The 21,498-nt window shown below is 48.2% G+C and overlaps 1 protein-coding gene across 3 annotated transcripts in view; it reads left to right on the forward strand.

The window, feature by feature from the left end:
* Positions 1–20,839, forward strand: part of nhej1 (non-homologous end joining factor 1) — a 43,499-nt gene extending 22,660 nt beyond the window's left edge. The window contains exons 4-5 of one of the 3 annotated variants that reach the window (XM_033024879.1): positions 3,973–4,111; positions 20,709–20,837. In XM_033024879.1, coding sequence (XP_032880770.1) covers positions 3,973–4,111; positions 20,709–20,806 — 237 coding nt within the window. In that variant the 3' untranslated portion in view covers positions 20,807–20,837. Of the gene's footprint in view, positions 1–3,972; positions 4,112–20,708 lie in introns of all 3 variants that reach the window. The other 2 variants (XM_033024882.1, XM_033024880.1) reach the window with 2 other exon arrangements.
* Positions 20,840–21,498: the final 659 nt, after the last annotated feature.

Below are 21,498 nucleotides of genomic sequence, written 5' to 3' on the forward strand. Positions count from 1 at the left end.
ACTACACTACACTCCACTACACTACACTACACTCCACTACACTACACTACACTGCACTGCACTGCACTGCACTGCACTGCACTACACTGCACTGCACTACACTGCACTACACTACACTACACTGCACTACACTGCACTACACTGCACTGCACTCCACTACACTACACTACACTGCACTGCACTGCACTGCACTGCACTGCACTACACTGCACTACACTACACTGCACTGCACTGCACTGCACTACACTACACTGCACTGCACTACACTGCACTACACTCCACTACACTCCACTACACTACACTACACTGCACTACACTCCACTGCACTACACTGCACTGCACTGCACTGCACTACACTGCACTACACTACACTGCACTACACTACACTGCACTACACTACACTGCACTGCACTGCACTACACTGCACTACACTGCACTACACTACACTGCACTACACTACACTGCACTACACTACACTGCACTACACTACACTGCACTACACTGCACTACACTGCACTGCACTACACTACACTACACTGCACTACACTGCACTGCACTACACTGCACTACACTACACTACACTGCACTACACTACACTACACTACACTACACTGCACTACACTGCACTGCACTACACTGCACTGCACTACACTACACTGCACTACACTGCACTGCACTACACTACACTACACTGCACTACACTGCACTACACTGCACTACACTGCACTACACTACACTACACTACACTACACTGCACTACACTACACTACACTACACTGCACTACACTGCACTACACTGCACTACACTGCACTACACTACACTACACTACACTGCACTACACTACACTGCACCACACTGCACACAGACGGCACCCGAGGTCAGGATTGAACGGGGTCTCTGACGCCGTGAGGCAGCGGCTCTACCCGCTGTGCCGCCGTGCCGCCCACGCCTCATCGTCTGTCTGTGAAAGGCATCAGCCTCCCACTCGGGCGGCACAGTGTGCGCCCCTCAGACAACAGGCCCCGTGAGCCCTGCTGGGATTTTTTGACCCAGGCTGTGTGGAACGGAGGGTCGAAGCCACAAGATTGTGACTTGGGGTGAGGGTTGAGCTCGCCGACACCGTCGGCCAAGGTTGAGGGTGTTTGGTGGTGAAGCAATAACCCATGGCAACGCCCCAGCAGAGAGGCGTCTCGCACCACTGCCTGTTTGAATCCCAGACTCGTGCGTCCCTGGCCGGCCAGAATGCCGACCACATCCAAGGCAGAGACGGCACCCAGTGTTGGTTTGTAATGAACCTGCCACTGAAGTGACCAAATACTGAAAAATGTGAAACTTCGTCTTATTTGATTTTGAGACGCTTTCAAAAACCTCAGTTTATTTACAGCAGCAAACCTCACAGTTATTCATTCTGATACCAATCGCCAGGCTGTGGTAAAAGGCTCCACCTCAATTCATATTTATATATTTTTCAAGTGCATGTCTGCGGACGATTTCATTTTACAGTGTCTGAAATTCCAGCACTTCAATCCTTGGGAAATTCCGGCTGTCATACAAAGTAGCTCACTATGCTGGGCTTGCAAAGCTAGATGCCTTCTGCACAGTCTCCCTCTCTTACAGTCATACAGCATGGTGACAGGCCCTTCGGCCCAACTTGCCCACAACCACCAGCCAACATGTCCCCATCATCACCAGTCCCATCTGCCCCATTTCCCTCCAAACCTGGCCTATCTATACACACAAACATAGAAAATAGGTGCAGGAGGAGGCCATTCGGCCCTTCCAGCCAGCACCGCCATTCATTGTGATCATGACTGATCGTCCAAAATCAATAACCCGTGCCTGCCTTCTCCCCATATCCCTTGACTCCACTAGCCCCTAGAGCTCTATCTATCTCTCTCTTAAATCCATCCAGTGATTTGGCCTCCACTGCCCTCTGTGGCAGGGAATTCCACAAATTCACAACTCTCACCTCAGTCTTAAATGGCCTCCCCTTTATTCTAAGATTGTGGCCCCTGGTTCTGGACTCGCCCAACATTGGGAACATTTTTCCTGCATCTAGCTTGTCCAGTCCTTTTATAATTTTATATGTTTCTATAAGATCCTCCCCTCATCCTTCTAAACTCCAGGGAATACAAGCCTAGTCTTTTCAATCTTTCCTCATATGACAGTCCCGCCATCGCAGGGATCAATCGCGTGAACCTACGCTGCACTGCCTCAATCACAAGGATGTCCTTCCTCAAATTAGGAGACCGAAACTGTACACAATACTCCAGGTGTGGTCTTACCAGAGCACTCTACAACTGCAGAAGAACCTCTTTACTCCTATACTGAAATCCTCTTGTTATGAAGGCCAACATTCCATTAGCTTTCTTCACTGCCTGCTGTACCTGTAAGCCAACTTTCAGTGACCGGTGTACAAGGACGCCCAGGTCTCGCTGTACCTCCCCCTTACCTAACCTAACCCCATTGAGATAATAATCTGCCCCCTTGTATTTGCCGCCAAAGTGGATAACCTCACATTTTACTTCGGAGTCACGTGAGTGACTACGTGAAGAACCCGCCAGGATGCATGCGTGTCATATCGTCTAACGCATTGCGTACGACTGGCAGGGTGAACGTGATTCTCCTGCCACAGTCAGACCTGAAGGTAAGTTTTTAAAACTTTTTCCAGGTTTTATCTTCCTACAGGAACCTCTACCTAGAGGTCCTGTTAAAGCCCGGGGCGAAGTCCGGAGGACCCAGTCAAGGGAATACCGGTCACGACCTTGGGCATACCCGACATATAGCCGCATTAAAGACCGCGGAATGCGGGAGCGGGCGGCGAGCTGGTTCGAAGCGTAGACATAAAATGCTGGAGTTACTCAGGAAGCATCTCTGGAGAGAAAGAATGGGTGATATTTCGGGTCAAGAAGAGTTGAGACGGGTCTGAAGAAGGATCTTGACCTGAAATATCACCCATTCCTTCTCTCCAGAGATGCTGCCTGTCCCGCTGAGTTTCTCCAGCTCTTTGTGTCCATCTTCGGTTCAAACCAGCATCTGCAGTTCCTTCCTGCATGTACAGGAAATTGTGAGGATACGTATGAACCAGCATCTGCAGTTCCTTGTTTCTGCTACTTGTATATATATATATATATATGTATGGGCAGCGTTAAACTCCTTCGGAAGTTGAAAAGTCAGAGATGAAATGGATCTGCTCGCATTTCAGTTGAGCATAGATTGCACAAGAAGGAACTGCAGATGCCAAGCAGCATCTCTGGAGAGAAGGAACGGGTGAAGAAGGGTCTCGACCCGAAGCATCGCCCATTCCTTCTCTCCGGAGATGCTGCCTGTCCCGCTGAGTTACTACAGCTTTTACAAGGTTAATTCCCGGAATGGCGGGACTCATATGCTAAGAGAATGGAGCAGCTGGGATTGTACACTCTGGAGTTTAGAAGGATGAGAGGGTATCTCATTGAAACATATAAGATTGTTAAGGGCTTGGACACGCTAGAGGCAGGAAACATGTTCCAGATGTTGGGGGGAGTCCAGAACCAGGGGCCACAGTTTAAGAATAATAATAATAATAATAATGGATGGGATTTATATAGCGCCTTTCTAATACTTAAGGCGCTTGGCAGGAGTAAGGATAAGGGGTAAGCCATTTAGAACAGAGACGAGGAAACACTTTTTCTCACAGAGAGTTGTGAGTCTGTGAAATTCTCTGCCTCAGAGGGCGGTGGAGGCCGGTTCTCTGGACGCTTTCAAGAGAGAGCTAGATAGGCTCTTAAAAATAGCGGAGTCAGGGGATATGGGGTGAAGGCAGGAACGGGGTACTGATTGGGGATGATCAGCCGTGATCACATTGAAGGGCCGAATGGCCTACTCCTGCACCTATTGTCTATTGTCTATTGTCTCCGTCTTTGGTTTAAACCAGCATGGGCAGTCCGTTCTGACACACTGACCTTAAACCTAACCATTGTCTCCATTTCCAGGTATCCCACCACATGGTCTGTCCACTACTGACCATGATGCAGGCTCTGCACAGGCAGACTGTGGACCTCACACTGCTCTTACAGAGGAAGGACGCTGAGATTCTGGACTACAAGGAAAGCGGAGGCGTGCTCAGTCGTGGTAAGAGCTTCACCGTTCATCCATGGGTGGCGTGGAAGCGGGCCATTCATCCCAACTTGTCTATGCTTCTTCTTCTTCTTGCGTATGGCGTGCACAGCCTAAAGCTGTCGGATAACTTGTTCTATTTGATTGTGCACACCGGGTTGATTGCATTCGTCGAAACAGGGCGGACCACGTGAAGGTTGCAATCTCCCTACCCCCTTGTCTATGCTAACCAAAATTAATTCCCGGGATGGCGGGACTGTCATATGCTGAGAGAATGGAGTGGCCTGGCTTGTGCACTCTGGAGTTTAGAAGGATGAGAGGAGATCTCATTGAAACATATAAGATTGTTAAGGGTTTGGACAGGAAAGCTAGAGGCAGGAAACAAGCCGGGTGTTTAGTAGCCAGGTTGTTGTCTCTGCGTCAATGTCTGCCAGGCCCTGAGCTCCATTTGGTGGGTGGTAGAGCGGGCACCCAGAGAAAAGGGGTTGGACAGGTTAGATGCAGGAAGATTGTTCCCGATGTTGGGGAAGTCCAGAACAAGGGGTCACACAGTTTAAGGATAAGGGGGAAGTCTTTTAGGACCGAGATGAGAAAAACATTTTTTTTTTTTTTTTTTTAATTTTATTTTTATTAGAAGTACAGTAAATTACAATAATACACATCAAATACACACAGAAATTTTTTTTTTACACAGAGAGTGGTGAATCTGGAATTCTCTGCCACAGAAGGTAGTTGAGGCCAGTTCATTGGCTATATTTAAGAGGGAGTTAGATGTGGCCCTTGTGGCTAAAGGGATCAGGAGGTATGGAGAGAAGGCAGGTACAGGATACTGAGTTGGATGATCAGCCATGATCATATTGAATGACGGTGCAGGCTCGAAGGGCCGAATGGCCTCTACTCCTGCACCTATTTTCTATGTTTCTATGTTTAGAGATACAGTGTGGAAACTGGCCCTTTGGCCCACCGAGCCTGCGACGAGCGACAATCACCTCCACACTATTTCTACGTGATCACAGTTTTGCGGCCAATTAACCAACAAACCTGCACGACTTTGGAGTGTGGGAAGAAACTGGAGCACCCGGAGAAAACCCACATGGACACAGGAAGAACATATCATCTCCGTACAGACAGCATCCTTGGCCAGGATCACACCCGGGTCTCTGGCGCTGTACGGCAGCAACTCTACCGCTGCGCCATCGTGCGTCGGTTCTCAGCATTAGTCGCCGTTCTAATCTTGAGCCCTTTCTGCCCTTCCTTCAAAACAAACGTCTTGTGACTGAAACAAAATGCCGGAGTAACTCAGCGGGTCAGGCAGCACCTCTGGAGAAAAGGAATGGGTGACGTTTCAGGTCTGAAGAAAAGTTGCGACCTGAGATGTCACCTGTTCCCTTTCTCCAGAGTTGCTGCCTGACCCGCTGAGTTTCTCCAGCATCTTCTCTCCGTCTCAAACCGGTACAAATTTGCCACGATAATCTAGTGATGACGACACCAGAGACTGCAGATGTTGGAATCCACAGCAAAATACAATGTACTACAGGTGTAGGTGTATTATTGTCGCATGTAGCGAGGTACAGTGAAAAGCTTTGTTTTGCGTGCTTTCCCAATAGATTGGATATAAGGTTTATGTTTCAGATGCTGGAAAATCGAAGGTACACAAAAATGCTGGAGAAACTCAGCGGGTGCAGCAGCATCTATGGAGCGAAGGAAATAGGCGACGTTTCGGGTCGAGACCCTTCTTCAGACAAGGTTTAGTTTAGTTTAGATATAAGGTTTAGTTTAGTTTAGAGATATGGCGTGGAAACAGGCCCTTCGGCCCACTGGGTCCGCGCCGACCAGCGATCCCCGCACATTAACACTATCCTACAATTTTTACCTTTACACCAAGCCAATTAACCTACAAACCTGCACGTCTTTGGGGTGTGGGAGGAAACCGAAGATCCCGTAGAAAACCCACGCAGGTCACGGGGAGAACGTGCAAACTCCGTACAGGCAGCACCCGTAGTCGGGGATCGAACCCGGGTCTCCGGCGCCGCATTCGCTGTAAGGCGGCAACTCTACCGCTGCACCACCGTGACCGCTCGATCCGCAACGTCACCTATTCCTTCTCTCCAGAGACGCTGCCCGACCCGCTGAGTTGCTCCAGCGTTTTGTGTCTATCGCCGGTGACAACCAGCATCTGCAGGTCCCTCCTACCCAGGCATCTTGTACGCATGCCTTTGGAACCTGCAACATCAGCAGGCTTAGCCCTAAACTCTGGAATTCAGTCTCCCCCTCTATTTGCTCACAAACTATTACTCAAGATGTTACTATTCCTCCGTGGGCATGTTTTCTCGCCACCTTTCCTACTGTCTTCCACAGCGGCTGGCCGTGTGATATTGTTTGTAAGTTAATTAGCTGCTGTGAAAGTGTTCAATAAAAGCAAGTCGTCCGTGCTGAGACCTTGCGAGTGGGCATCCTCCACCCTCATAACCCACACGTAAATGTGTCTCTGTGGTTGCACGCCGGGCCAAGTATTCTTGGCACTCGATGACTCAGTCTTCACATATCAGCACTTCAGCCAAGAGTCTTCAAGGGCTGTTTGCTTCATTGATTTTTTTTTTCTCTCTCTCTCTCAAAGACATAACAACAAAACAACTAAAAAAACCAACAAGTGCCAGAGACCAGGGATGATATTTATTTTAAGGAGCTGCCCCGACATTTTATTGCTTTTCCGTGAGTAACGGTGCTGTTCGGAATTCTTCAACGATGTTTGATAAATGAGGTGAAGCAGTATTGACTGTTGGGCAGGCCAGCGGAGACGAGAGATAATTGTGGGGGGGGGGGGAGCCGTACAGAGAGATTTGTTGTAATCAAAACGCACTGGCCGACTTAGAGATGAATTCAGGTTCATTATGCCCCTGTCCCACTTAGGAAACCTGAACGGAAACCTCTGGAGACTTTGCGCCCCACCCAAGGTTTCCGTGCGGTTCCCGGAGGTTGCAGGTGGTTGCCGGAGGTTGCAGGTAGTGGAAGCAGGTAGGGAGACTGACAAAAAACTCCGGGAACCGCACGGAAACCTTGGGTGGGGCGCAAAGTCTCCAGAAGTTTCCGTTCAGGTTTCCTAATTGGGACAGGGGCATAAATAACTTTCACAAGGAGGACAGGGATAAGGGGACGCAGCAAGCAAGAGTTTAATCGACTGATCCAGCATTGAAATATCTTTTTTGCCATTGAGGGAGTGCAGCGTAAGTTCACCAGATAAAAGCTGCCCAGGGTCTGCCCTCCCCAGAGGAGCATGGGTGAAGCTCAACAGACTTGGTACTGGAGTTGGGCGTTTCAACGCCAGCGTGTGGAGATGGGGGCTCCGCCAGAGCCCAGCCTGTGAATGTGGAGAAGAACAACAGACAGCCAACCATGTCATCTCTGGGTGCCCGCTCTACAACCCACCCAATGCAGCTCAGAGCCTGGCAGACATTGACGCAGATACAACAACCTGGCTGCTCAACACCCGGCTTGAGATCTAACTATTCCTTTGGTTTATGTTTCATTCACAAGAAGAAGAAGCGTAGGTTCACCAGGTTAATTCCCGGGATGGCAGGACTGTCATATGCCGAGAGAATGGAGCGGCTGGGCTTGTACACTCTGGAATTCAGAACGATGAGAGGGGATCTCATTGAAACATATAAGATCATTAAGGGTTTGGACACGCTAGAGGCAGGAAACATGTTCCCGATGTTGGGGAAGCCCAGAACCAGGGGCCACAGTTTAAGAATAAGGGGCAGGCCATTTAGAACGGAGATGAGGAAAAACTTTTTCACACAGAGGGTTGTGAGTCTGGGAGATCAGGTTGGGTATTGCGAACCGAGCGGAGGTGTTGGGCGAAGCGATCGCCGAGCCTGCGCTTGGTCTCGCCGATGTAGAGCAGCTGACATCTAGAGCAGTGGATGCAATAGATGAGGTTGGAGGAGGTGCAGGTGAACCTCTGCCTCACCTGGAAAGACTGATTGGGTCCTTGGATGGAGTCGAGGGGGGGAGGTAAAGCGACAAGTGCAGCATTTCCTGCGGTTGCAAGGGAAAGTGCCAGGGGAGGGAGGTGGTTTGGGTGGGAAGGGACAAATTTGCCAGGGAGCGGTCTCTGGATCTGTAAGGTGTGCGTTTTCACACTTCTGCACATTTTTCCCCGATGGGAGAGGGGAGCAGAGGAATCTGTGGGTCCTTTCCACACTCGACGTTATAAAGAGGTCCATTAAAGCGAGCGTTTACTGTATTTAGTGTCATGTTTCAGCAGTAGTTTCAAGGAATAAAGCTCCCACAAAGGAGGAAATCTTGTGTGACCCAAGCCCGCTCCTTTTGAAAATACATATATATTAAACCGTAGCAGTTCCGATTATACTTCACATCCCTTTATTTGTTTTCCCTGCCTTTCTAGTGGTCTTTAAATCTGCGTCCATATTTTTGTTTAAATGCCGATGTGGCTTTTTCTCATCGTCGGAGCTCTTTGTAGCTCCTGACACGAGGGATGCCGGAGAATGCTCCCCGTTTGTTAAATAATAAAAACCCCACTTGTGACCTCGGTGAGTTTGTGACCGGATGGCGATCAAACTGGCTTTGTCTCGCTGGACATTGGATTAGCGGCGTAAATGAGCCTGGTGGGAACTTTCTCCGCTGCTGTGAGACAGGCAAGGTTTCATTCGCCACCCGGGAATACTGCTTACCGCTTGTCCTCATTCCAACCCCTTGCCCCCTCTTCCTCTCAGACCCTCTTCTCCCCTCTCCCACCAGGCAAGAGAGGTATAAGATCTGGTATTTTGTTGGTTCACATGCTTGATTGGCTATATTTAAGAGGGAGTTAGATGTGGCCCTTGTGGCTAAAGGGATGGAGAGAAGGCAGGGATGGGATACTGAGTTGGATGATCAGCCATGATCATATTTAATGGCGGTGCAGGCTCGAAGGGCCGAATGGCCTACTCCTGCACCTATTTTCTATGTTTCTATGTTGATCAATGGTGTTTTATCATTAATGTTTTATTATTATTAATGTTTAGTGTTTTCTGAGTCATTCGTAACTGTCACTGGATGTCATGTTGTTACTTGTGGGCGGAGCACCAAGGCAAATTCCTTGTATGTGAATACTTGGCTAATAAACTTACTTATAAGCGGAAAGAACTGCAGATGCTGGAAAAATCGAAGGTAGACAAAAATGCTGGAGAAACTCAGCGGGTGAGGCAGCATCTATGGAGTGAATGAAATAGATCATTTATGATCATAACATTTATTTATTTATGATCATAACATCATAAATGATAGGAGCAGAATTAGGGCATTCGGCCCATCAGAGTCTACTGTTCTACGTTCTATGTTGTGGACACAGATTGACTATTTTACACATTATTTGGCCCTTCGAGTCTGCACCGCAAGGTTTCTTCCCAGCTGCCATCAGGCAACTCGGCAAACTTGCCGAATAGTGAAAGGCCTGGATAGAGTGGATGTGGAGTGGATATTTCCACTAGTGGGAGAGTCTAGTACCAAAGGTCATAACCTTTCCTTTGGGAAGGAGATGAAGAGGAATTTTGTCAGAGGGTGGTGAATCTGTGGAAGTCATTGCCCCAGAAGGCTGTGGAGGCCAAGTCATTAAATATTTTTAAGGCAGAGATAGATATATTCTTGATTAGTACAGGTGTCAGAGGTTATGGGGAGAGGGCATGGGGAATGGGGTTAAGAAGGAAAGATAGATCAGCCATGATTGAATGGCGGAGGAGACGATGGGCCGAATGGCCTAATTCTGCTCCTATCACATGAACTCATGAGGCAACTGAACCGTCCTCTCACCAACTAGAGAGCACCCATCTACCTCGTTGGAAAGCTTAGAACTATCTTTAATTGGACTTCACTGGGCTTTACCTTGTTATACTCTCTATCATTTATCTGTACTGTGTGGATGGTTTGATTGTAATCAGGTGCCGTCTTCATTCAGAGGATGGTGAATCTGTGCAACATGCCCCATTGCACTAGTCCCACACCTGAACTTGGGCCCATATTCCTCTAAATCTACCGTATTCATGTATCTGTCCGAATGTTTGTCAAACCCCGGCAGATCGTTTCAGACTTGCCAACCTTTTTCCCCCCTCACCTTAAACATATGTCCTCTGGTTTTTGATTTCCCCTACTCTAGGTAAAAGACTGTGCATTTACCAGATCTATTGCTCTCATGATCTTATTATACTCCTCTATAAGATCAGCCCCTCATCCTCCTGCGCTCTAAGTAATAAAGTCCTGGCCTGCACAATCTCTCCCTGTAGCTCAAGGACCCTGAGTCCTGGCAACATCCTCGTAAATCTTCTCTACACCCTTTCCCCCTCAACGACCTCCCCTTCTTTCCTGACCAAAACTGAACACGACACTCTAAATATTGCCTCACCGTTGTCTTGTACAATGTCTTATTTACACTAATCCAATAGAATTGTGGAGAAAATCATGATTGCCTTAATGCTGGGGTGGCACGGTGGCGCAGCGGTAGAGTTGCTGCCTCACAGCGCCAGAGACCTGGGTTCGGTCCCAAATACGGGTACCGTCTGTACGGGGTTTGTACGTTCCCCCCGTGACCTGCTTGGGTTTTCTTCGAGCTCTTCGGTTTCCTCCCACATCTCAAAGACGTTTAGGTTTGTAGGTTAATTGGTATGAATGTAAATTGTCCCTGGTTGTGTGTGGGATAGTGTTAATATGCGGGGATCGCTGGTCGGTGCGGACTCGGTGGGCTGAAGGACCGGTTTCCGCGCTGTATCTCTAAACTAAACTAAGCCACTTATAACAATATTTGGCTATTGTAAGATTTATTTGTGGAAATTTGTTATGTGTGGACTGTTGCTGGTAGAATTCTCTGGAGAGACGCTATGGAAAGTATTCTGATGGAATGGCGTCATGTTGCAGTGCACAGGACATTGGTGATGGGTATGGGCCAAACTCGGGCAAACAGGACGTGCTTAGATATCTTGGTTGGCATGGGTGAGTTGGGCTGAAGGGCCTGTTGTATGATTGTCGTTAGTGTGTGTAGGATAGTGTTAAGGGCCTGTCCCACTTGGCGATTTTTTTCGGCGACTGCCGGCGTCATATCAGGGTCGTCAAAACATTTTGAACTTTTCAAAATCCAGCGGCAATAAAAAATAATGTTGCCACACTTGAAAAAACATGTCATACGCCCCAAATTTTTCGGTGACCTCATACATCAGTCAATGATGTCGGCAATCGCCGAACAAATCGCCAAGTGGGACAGGCCCTTTAGTGTGCGGGGATCGCTGGTTGGAGCATACTCGGTGGGCCGAAGGGCCTCTGTCCCGCGCTGTATCTCTAAACTAATCTAAATGCAGGTCTCTCTGTACATGTACGTGTGTGATGGACTGTCCGTGTTCCCCCGGTCTGAAGCAAACACGTTGTTTTAGCATGTTTTTTCTGGATGGTCCAACTTAGAACTATTCAGATGGAGAATCCTTCATATTTACAGGGAAAATATTTGTCCGCCAGCACTCAAAAGTAATATCATTTCTTTTCAAACTGCGTGGGACGTGTTGATATTTCTGTCAGTCAGGTTGAATTTTTTTATATGCAAGACACTTTCATTTTTTGCTCAAAATTTTTTGTTTTTTTCTCTCAAAAACCAGGATTAGGTTAAGATTAAGATAAGATGATGAGTGTCACAGAGGCAATGAGAATCAAAGGATTTCGGCTGAGGAATTGTTGATGTTGGAGCAGGGAGGTGTTTACAATGAGCGACGCTCGGTGCATGTTAGTGCAGCTTGTAGTGGTGTGTGCTGTATAATGTTGATCTTTGTGTCAGTCACGTTGAAATTTTAATCAGAATATGATCCAAGACCCACAGGAGAAACGAGGGGATTAGGTTCACAGACTCTGTGTGAATTTGGCGTTTTGGGTTGCGAAATAAAACGAGAAGATTACTGTTTGGGTTGCGAAATCAAATGGCTTGGATTTCATTTTCCATTCTTCGGCCTTGGGGACATCGAACCTGATGCCTGAGGAGAGAGGTTTCTTTGCACAAAACAGTAGCCAACAGCATGGGTAGAGTTGCTGCCTTACAGCGCCAGAGACCCGGGTTTGATCCTGACTACAGCTGCTGACTGCACAGAGGGACCTGCGTGGGTTTACTCCAGGTGCTCCAGTTTCCTCCCACATGCTGTGGCAGGTTTGCAGGCTAGTTGGCTCGGTGAAATTGTAAATTGTCCCCAGTGCGTGTAGGATATTGTTCGGGTGCGGGGATTGTTGGTCGGCGCGGACTCAGTAGTTCTGTTTCCGCTCTGGATCTGGTTGTGAGGAGAAGGGAGGAAGGAGAACAGGATGTTCTGAAGTTCTGACCAGCCGTTGTTTAATGTTACGAAGTGTATGAATGAATGAATACGTTTATTGGCCAAGTATTCACATACAAGGAATTTGCCTTGGTGCTCCGCCCACAAGTAACAACATGACATACAGTGACAGTTACGAATGACTCAGAAAACACTAAACATTAATAATAATAAAACATTAATGATAAAACACCATTGATCAAGCATGTGAACCAACAAAATACCAGATCAAAGGGAGGCTACAGATTTTTGGCTGTTGAGTAGAGCAACTACTCGTGGATAAAAACTGTTTTTATGTCTGGCTGTGGCAGCTTTGACAGTCCGGAGTCGCCTTCCAGAGGGAAGTGATTCAAAGAGTTTGTGGCCAGGGTGAGAGGGGTCAGAGATGATCTTGCCCGCTCTCTTCCTGGCCCTTGCAGTGTAGGAGTGAGAGATAGATCAGCCATGATTCTCTGCCTCAGAAGGCAGTGGAGGCCAATTCTCTGGATGCTTTCAAGAGAGAGTTAAATAGAGCTCTTAGAGATAGCGGAGCCAGGGGATGTGGGGAGAAGGCAGGAACGGGGTACTGATTGGGGATGATTAGCCATGATCGCAGTGAATGCCGGTGCTGGCTCGAAGGGCTGGATTGGCATACTCCTGCACCTATTGTCTATTGTCTATTGAATGGCAGAGTAGTCGATGGGCCGAATGGCCTAATTCTGCTCCTATCACTTATGATCTTATGATAAGTGAACTGGGTCTCTACGCATCCCTTTGCACCTGTTCGTGACTGCCTCATAAACAGACCACGATTGGTGGCGAATTGGCAACAATAATCTAGTGGTGGGGAAGCAAAAGATGCTGAAATCTGCGGCAGAATATAACGTGCTGGTGGATTGGCTTTAGTATTGACACTTGTACCGAGGTACAGTCAAGCATTGCTTTGCTGTGCTAATCTAATCATCATCATCGGTAGTCACTCAAAACGAGTATGACTGTCCTCTCCTCCTTAGGGTCGTCTACTTGTGGGTCTGCAGACGTCTGTAGAGGCCGATCCACGATCCACAATCAAGTACCCCGTTCCTGCCTTCTCCCCATATCCCCTGACTCCGCTATCTTTAAGAGCCCTATCTAGCTCTTTCTTGAAAGTAACCAGAGAAACGGCATCCACCGCCCTCTGAGGCAGAGAATTCCACAGACTCACAACTCTCTGTGAGAAAAAGTGTTTCCTCATCTCCGTTCTAAATGGCTTACCCCTTATTCTTAAACTGTGTGGCCCCTGGTTCTGGACTGCCCCAACATCAGGAACATGTTTCCAGCCTCTAGCGTGTCCAAAACCTTAACAATCTTTTATGTTTCAATAAGATCTCCTCTCATCCTTCTAAACTCCAGAGTGTACAAGCCCAGCCGCTCCATTCTCTCAGCATATGACAGTCGCGCCATCCCGGGAATTAACCTGGTGAACCTACGCTGCACTCCCTCAATAGCAAGAATATACTGTAGTTCTCAGCATTGTAGCGCACCAGTTCCAGAGACAAAGTCCAATGTCCACAATGGGGTAGAGGAGAATCGGACAGTACTCTAGCTTATGGAAGGACCGTTCAGAAGCCTGATAACAGAGGGGAAGAAGCTGTTCCAGAGTCTGGTGGTGCGTGCTTTCAAGCTTCTGTACCTTCTGTTGGACTGGAGCAAGGGGAAGAAGGAATGTACAGTCGTTCACCTAGAGGAGGGGAATCGAGAACCAGAAAACATAGGTTTAAGGTGAGGAGGTTGAAAGATTTAATATGAACCTGAGGGGCAACTTTTTTACACAAAGGGTGGTGGGTGTATGAAACGAGCTGCCGGTGGAGGTAGTTGAGGCAGATACTATCGCAACGTTTACGAAACATTTAGACAGGTACGTGGATAGGACAGGTTCAGAGAGATATGGGCCAAACGCAGGCAGGTGGGGCATGTTGGTCGGTGTGGGAAAGTTCCAAAGCCCTGTGGTTTGTGGTTCACGAACCATCACACAAACCAACCTCCCTTCCATTGACTCCATCTACACCTCACGCTGCCTCTGCAAGGCCAGCAGCATAATCAAGGACCAGTCTCACCCCTCTCTCTAGGTCACTCCCTCTTCTCCCCTCTCCCATCAGGCAAGAGGTACATAAGTGTGAAAACACACACCACCTCCAGATTCAGGGACAGTTTCTTCCTGGCTGTTATCAGGCAACTGAACCATCCTACCACAACCAGAGAGCAGCGCTGAACTACTATCTACCTCATTGGTGACCCTCGGACTATCCTTGACCGGACTTTGCTGACTTTACCTTGCATTAAACGCTATTCCCTTATCATGTATGATTATGATTATGATGTATTATCTATACAGTGTAACTGGCATGACTGTAATCATGTATTGTCTTTGCGCTGGCTGGTTAGCGAGTAACAAAAGCTTTTCACTGTACACGTGACAATAAACTAAACTGAACTAAAGACCTGAAAATCAGTTAAATAGTGTTCAGTCGAAAGCTCTTCCCAAAGAGGGAGGATCGTGATTTGGAGGGAAATTAGTCCACTGGGAGAAAGAAAACTTCCCCGTCGGGTCCAAAAATAATAGTCATCATTAAAATTTGTACAAGTGTGTTGAAATGTCTTGGAGTGAACATGAAACCTGAAGCGCCCTGGCTCTTCTCCTCGGGAGACTGTGAAGGGTAGCTCCACAAGTGATGTGGTCTCTGTAGCTGGTCTTCAGGATCTTCCTCAAGCAGCGTTGTTGGGATGCATCCAATTTCCTTTTCATCTTCACGTTGATTTTCCATGTCACACTGGCACAGAGGGCTATAGGGAGGACTACGGACTGGAAGAGCTTGACTTTTAGTGTCTTCGATATCCCGCCACTAGACCATATTGGCTGATACAGTTAGATTAGATCACCCCACTAAACTAAACTAACTATCTAAACTAATAGGTACGTGTGACAATAAAGTTCTGCAGTTGTATAGGGCTCTGGTGAGACCACATCTGGAGTATTGTGTACAGTTTTGGTCTCCTAATTTGAGGAAGGACATCCTTGTGATTGAGGCAGTGCAGCGCAGGTTCACGAGATTGATCCCTGGGATGGCGGGACTGTCATATGAGGAAAGATTGAAAAGACTCGGCTTGCATTCACTGGAGTTTAGAAGGATGAGGGGATGATCTTATAGAAACATATAAAATTATAAAAGGACTGGACAAGCTAGATGCAGAAAAAATGTTCCCAATGTTGGGCGAGTCCAGAACCAGGGGCCAGTCTTAGAATACAGGGGAGGTCATTTAAGGCTGAGGTGAGAAAAAACGTTTTCACCCAGAGTTGTGAATTTGTGGAATTCCCTGCCACAGAGGGCAGTGGAGGCCAAATCACTGGATGGATTTAAGAGAGAGTTAGGTAGAGCTCTAGGGGCTAGTGGAATCAAGGGATATGGGGAGAAGGCAGGCACGGGTTATTGATTGGGGACGATCAGCCATGATCGCACTGGCTTGAAGGGCTGAATGGCCTCCTCCTGCACCTATTGTCTATGTTTCTATGTTTCTATAGATCACCCCTTTAAACTAAACTAAATAAACTAAACTAAACTAATAGGTGCGTGTGACAATAAAGACCATTGAACCAAAGAGATATTTAAATTGTGTGACACTAGGCTTTCACCATCTGACCCTAATGTGCAGGATAATACTTGTAAGGTCATAAGGAATAGGAGTTAGCCATCTACTCCGCCATTCAATCATGGCTGATCTATCTCTCCCTCCTAACCACATTCTCCTGCCTTCTCCCCACAACCACTGACACCTGTAAACGGGGTGATTGTTGGACATCACGGACTCGGTGGGCCGAAGGGCCTGTTTCTGCCCTGTATCTCTAAAGTCTAAAGTAAAGTCCAATCTCCCTTCCACTGACTCCATCCACACCTCATGCTGCCTCGGGCAAGGCCAGCAGCATAATCAAGGACCAGTCTCACCCCTCTCTCGGCCACTCCCTCTTCTCCCCTCTCCCATCAGGCAAGAGGTACAGAAGTGTGAAAACGCACACACCTCCAGATTCAGGGACAGTTTCTTCCCGGCTCTACTAGAGAGCGGTCCTGACCTCCCATCTACCTCATTGGAGACCCTAGGACTATCTTTTGAGACTCTAGGACTATCTTTAATCGGACTTTACCGGACTTTATCTTGCACTAAACGTTATTCCCTTCATCCTGTATCTGTACACTGTGGACAGCTCGATCGTGTATAGGCTTTCCACTGACTGGGTAGCAGGCAACAAAAGCTATTCAGTCTAGCTTGGTGCATAAGACAATGAACTGAACTGAACTAAAGTTGGGCTGAAGGTAGACACAAAACTGGAGTAACTCAGCGGGTCAGGCAGCATCTCTGGAGGAAAGGAATAGGTTACGTTTCGGGTCGAGACCCTTCTTCAGACAGAGAGTCAGGGGGAAGGGAAACGAGTGATATAGACGGTGATGTAGAGAGATGTAGATAGATAGATAGATAGATAGATAGATAAATACTTTATTAATCCCCTTATTCAGGGGAAATTCTGATGTCTAGCTTGGTGCATAAGACAATGAACTGAACTAAGGAATGAAAGAAATGCAAAAGATTAAAGGGGCTGTCCCACTTGGGCGACCTAATTGGCGAGTTTAGAAGAGTTTGAAAAAATGACATGTTGAAGACCTCCTTCAACTATGTTGAAGACCAGCTTCGACCAGCTATGACTAGCAACGAATAACTTCGGGAAAATTGGACACCGAATAGTGGAGAGTGAAGACGACCTCCTTCGATCTCCCTTCGACTATGATGAAGACTATCTACGACTACCTTCGACTACCCTCGATTACCTACGACTAATATGCCGACCTACTACGACTAAACCTACGAGTATAAAAAGTATCGAATTTTTCCATGGCGACCTCTTTTTACTCGCGGGCATTTTTCAGCATGTTGAAAAAGACTACGTGACCTAGCTGCGGCCTCGAGTACGCGGGGACTACTCTCGAGCATGAAGGAGAATTACAAAGACCTCCTACGACCTTGTGTATGAGTATAAGTCGAGGGCAAACTCGCCAGAAATCGCGGATTAGGTCGCCCAAGTGGGCCAGGCCCCGAACGAGGATAAAAGAAACAGGCGATTGGTAGCTGCAGGCTGGGTGAAAACGAGTTACGGACGATGAGCCTCAACAAGAAGACTATGAAGCTGGCACGACTTGGCTGGGGGAGGGGCGGAGAGTGACGGGATGCAAGGGTTCCAAGAGGCTGAAGTGCCTGTTTCCACGCTGTATGATTGCGACGCTATGAATGACCCGGCTGGGACAAGTCTTTGATTACCTTGGCACGACATGTCTTTGATTATGTTGGTGAATAAAAAAAGTGATCTAGTGATGCTAAGCTGCATCGTTCATGACCTCAGCAGAACCTAATTCACATTGCAGCGAGTGCAGACAAACCACGCTGTTAAATGAGGAACATATGCCAGTAATGACTACGTGGTGAGATTGCACACACCACAGTGTGGAAGTGATCAGGCCAGTACTGTAAAGGGCCTGTCCTACTTGGCTGTCATTCGCGCGCCATTTACGCGACCTGTTAGCGTGTGAGTAGTGCGTGGGTAACACGGGGACGGGCGCATGGAGTGGCGTGTAGGAGTGTGGACTTCGTCCTGCACGAAATCTTCGCGCGCCGCCGGCCTGTCGCGTAACTGACGGCCAAAGTGGGGCAGGCCCAAGACCCTGGCGCGACGCAACGTCTCACCTCCAACACCAGCAGAAACAGGCAAACAATCGCCGAGCTCGGCCTGAGGCTCACGGCCGCTGCGGATCCGGATCCGCCCCCCCACTCCTACTCCCAGACCCGGGCCAAGACGATCGGAGATAGACACAAAATGCTGGAGTAACTCAGCGGGACCGGCAGCATCGCTGGAGAGAAGCAATGGGTGATGTTTCGGATCGAAACCATTTCTTCAGACTGAAGAAGAGTCTCGACCCGAAACATCATCCATTCCTTCTCTCCAGAGATGCTGCCGGTCCCGCTGAGTTACAACTGCATTTTGTGTCTATCTTCAAATGACGTCATTCGCTCCAGACGGCTGCGCGGACGCAAGATGACACGCCCGACCGTCGCGCGCCAGTCACTACCGGCCTGTCGCGTAAATGACGGCCAAGTGGGACAGGCCCTTAAGGCTTGTCGAGTGAAGCCCTGAGTTTGGTCGGGGTGCCAGCTCTTATTCAAGACTCACACCCTGGAGCCTTTCACTCTTCCCTCCTCCACGCCCCTCTCCCCGCTCTCTGTTAATTGTCATGTACTGTAAAAACTCTCACTGGCAGCAGCAGGATACCCAAATCAGTTCAAAGGGCGGCGCAGCGACAGAGTTGCTGCCTCACAGCGGCAGAGACCCGGGTTCCATCCTGACGGAGTTTGTACGTTTCCCCCCCATCACCAGCATGTGTCTTCACCGAGATCTTCGGTTTCCTCCCACGCTCCAAAGAAGTGCAGGTTTGTAGGTTAATTGGCTTCTGTAAATTGTAAGTTGTCGCCGTTGTGGAGGATGGTGTCAAGGGCCTGTCCCACTCGGCGATGTTTTCGGCGACTGCCGCCATAATTGACTGACGTATCGGTTGACCAAAAAATTTGCGGTGTTACGCATTTTTTCAAGTGTCGCAACATTTTTTTTGTCGCCGCTGGATTTTGAAATGTTCAAAATCTTTTGGCGACCCTGATATGACGCCTGCGGTCGCCGAAAAAATCGCCAAGTGGGAGAGGCCCTTTAATGTGTGAGGATGACTGGTCGGTGTGGACTCTGTGGGCCGGAGAGCCTGTTTCCGCACTGTATCTCTAAACTAAACTAAACTAAGCTAACAGGTCTGTAAACACAATTCTAATAGGTAACACAATAAGCTCAGGAATCTGGGTCTCAGCGCATCCCTTTGCAACTTTGATCTTTGACTATCTCGTGAACGGCCCGCACCAGCTGCAGACCACACGTGTAGGAAGGAACTGCAGATGCTGGTTTATACTGAAGGTCGACAAAATGCTGGAGTAACTAAGCAGATCTCTGGAGAAAAGGAATAGGTGACGTTCTGTGGTCTGAAGAAGGGCTTCCAAACCAAAGCAACATCTCTTCTTTTTCTCCAGAGATGGTGCCTGATCCACGATGTTACTCCAGCATTTTGTGTCTGCACAGACTGGTGCAAATAGGCAGCGGTGATCCAGTGATGGAGACACATGAGACTGCAGGTTATGGAATCTGCAGCAAATTATAACGCGCTGGAGGCTTAGGTGCGCAGGTACAGCAGGCGGTGAAGAAAGCGAATGGCATTTTGGCCTTTATAACAAGAGGAGTCGAGTATTGGAGCAAATAGGTCCTTCTGCAGTTGTACAGAGCCCCAGTGAGACCAGACCACACCTGGAGTATTGTGTGCAGTTTTGGTCCCCTAATTTGAGGAAGCACATTCTTGCTATCGAGGGAGTGCAGCGTAGGTTTACAGGGTTAATTCCCGGGATGGCGGGACTGTCATATGCTGAGAGAATGGAGCGGCTGGGCTTGTACATTCTGGAGTTTAGAATGATGAGAGGGGATATGTTCAAGAGAGAGCTAGATAGGGCTCTTAAAGATAGCAAAGTCAGGGGATATGGGGAGAAGGCAAGAACGGGGTACTGATTGTGGATGATCAGCCATGATAACATTGAATGGCGGTGCTGGCTCGAAGGGCCGAATGGCCTACTCCTGCACCTATTGTCTATTGTGTAGGTTCATTACTGTTGCATGTTACGAAGTAAGGAATGGAAGAAGTTCACTGTAGCTTGTGACAATAGCGTTTTCTCTAAAGTCTTCCATTCCATACTTCGGTACAACTCCGCCATTCAATCATGGCTGATCTATCTCTCCCTCCAAACCCCATTCTCCTGCCTTCTCCCCATAACCCCTGACACCCGTACCAATCAAGAATCTCTAACTCAAGCTTAAATATATCCACTGACTTGGCCTCCACAGCCTTCTGTGGCAAAGAATTCCACAGGTTCACCAACCTCTGACTAAAAAAATTCCTCCTCATCTCCTTTCTAAAGGCACATCATTTAATTCTGAGGCTGTGACCTCTAGTCCGAGACTCTCCCACTTAGTGGAAGCATCCTCTCCACATCCACTCTATCCAGGCCTTTCACTAATCGGTACGTTTCAATGGGATCTCCCCTCATCCTTCTAAACTCCAGCGAGTACAGGCCCAGTGACCACAAACGCTCATCATAGGTTAACCTACTAATTCCTGCGATCATTCTTTTGCTCCTAGATCGCTTGGCCACTGATGTTTTCAATGCGGTGGAGTTCAAGGAAAGATTTATCGCAGAGGTAAGAATGGTTGAATTGGCATCTTCTTCTTCTTCTTGAGTTTGAGGCAGCAGCGGTTACGTAACGGCCTCCAGGCGCTGTAGGCAGTTCAATAATAATAATAATATCTTTCATTGTCATTACACATAAGTGCAATGAGATTTGGTATTAAGCTTCCATCCGATGTCATAACATAAATAACTAATACAATTTAGATTTAGATACCCCGAGAGCATGGATTGTAAAAAGAACAGTAAAACAGTCAAAACAGTTCAAACAGACTAAAGTGCAGATGTGTCTGTGCGACATGACCATCCGAGGGAGACAGTCCATGGGGGGGTGGGGGGCACTCAGCAGGGCCGGTTCAGAGCCGCTATAGCTCTGGGAATGAAGCTGTTCCTGAGTCTGGAGGTTCGGGCGTAGAAGGCCTTGTAACGTCTGCCGGAGGGAAGTAGTTCGAACAGTCCATTACAAGGGTGTGAGGAGTCTTTGTGGATGCTGACGGCCTTCCTGAGGCACCGTGTGTGGTAGATGCCCTCCAAGGCTGGTAGCGGTGTCCCAATAATCCTCTGTGCTCTGTGGACGACGCGCTGAAGAGCTCTCCTCTCCGCAGCTGAGATACCACACAGAGATGCCATACGTTAGGATGCTCTCTGTGGGGCAGCGGTAGAAGGTTGTCAGCAGCTGTTGGGGCAGACCAGTCTTTTTTGTTGAGGGCCGTCAGGTCTACCCCTCCACCAGAGGGGGGCGGT

The sequence above is a fragment of the Amblyraja radiata genome, chromosome 7 (genome assembly GCF_010909765.2).
Source record: "Amblyraja radiata isolate CabotCenter1 chromosome 7, sAmbRad1.1.pri, whole genome shotgun sequence".
Lineage (NCBI taxonomy): Eukaryota > Metazoa > Chordata > Chondrichthyes > Rajiformes > Rajidae > Amblyraja > Amblyraja radiata.